The following is a 368-nucleotide window of genomic DNA, read 5'->3' as shown; positions in this document are numbered from 1 at the left end:
GTGATCTTATCGTGGGTGAACTTATCATGGGTGATCTTATCGCAGGTGATATTATCGTGGGTGATCTTATCGGGAGCGATCTTATCTTAGGTTATATTATCGTGGGTGATCTTATCACATGTGATCTTATCGTGGGTGATCTTATCATTTGTGAACTTATGATGGCTGATCTTATCGCGGGTGATCTTATTGGGGGTGATCGTATCGTCAGTGATCTTATCGTAGGTGATCTTATCCAGGGTGATCTTATCCGAGGTGATCTTATTGCGGGTCATCTTATCGTGGGTGATCTTATCGCGTGGGATATTATCGCGAGTGATCTTATCGTCGGAGATCTTATCGCTGATGATCTTATCGAGGGTGATCTT

The 368-nt window shown here is 43.2% G+C and overlaps 1 protein-coding gene across 1 annotated transcript in view; it reads left to right on the top strand.

Annotated features, from left to right (window-relative positions):
• LOC106780505 (activating transcription factor 7-interacting protein 1-like) overlaps positions 1–368 on the top strand; it is a 5,706-nt gene that overhangs the window by 4,164 nt on the left and 1,174 nt on the right. The window contains exon 3 of the mRNA XM_014668803.1: positions 226–360. Coding sequence (XP_014524289.1) covers positions 226–360 — 135 coding nt within the window. The remainder of the gene's footprint in view (positions 1–225; positions 361–368) is intronic.

This window comes from Vigna radiata, unplaced genomic scaffold, assembly GCF_000741045.1.
Source record: "Vigna radiata var. radiata cultivar VC1973A unplaced genomic scaffold, Vradiata_ver6 scaffold_394, whole genome shotgun sequence".
NCBI classification, from domain to species: domain Eukaryota; kingdom Viridiplantae; phylum Streptophyta; class Magnoliopsida; order Fabales; family Fabaceae; genus Vigna; species Vigna radiata.
The sequence above is the reverse complement of the archived record's forward strand: the minus strand, read 5'-3'. Positions and strand labels throughout refer to the sequence as shown.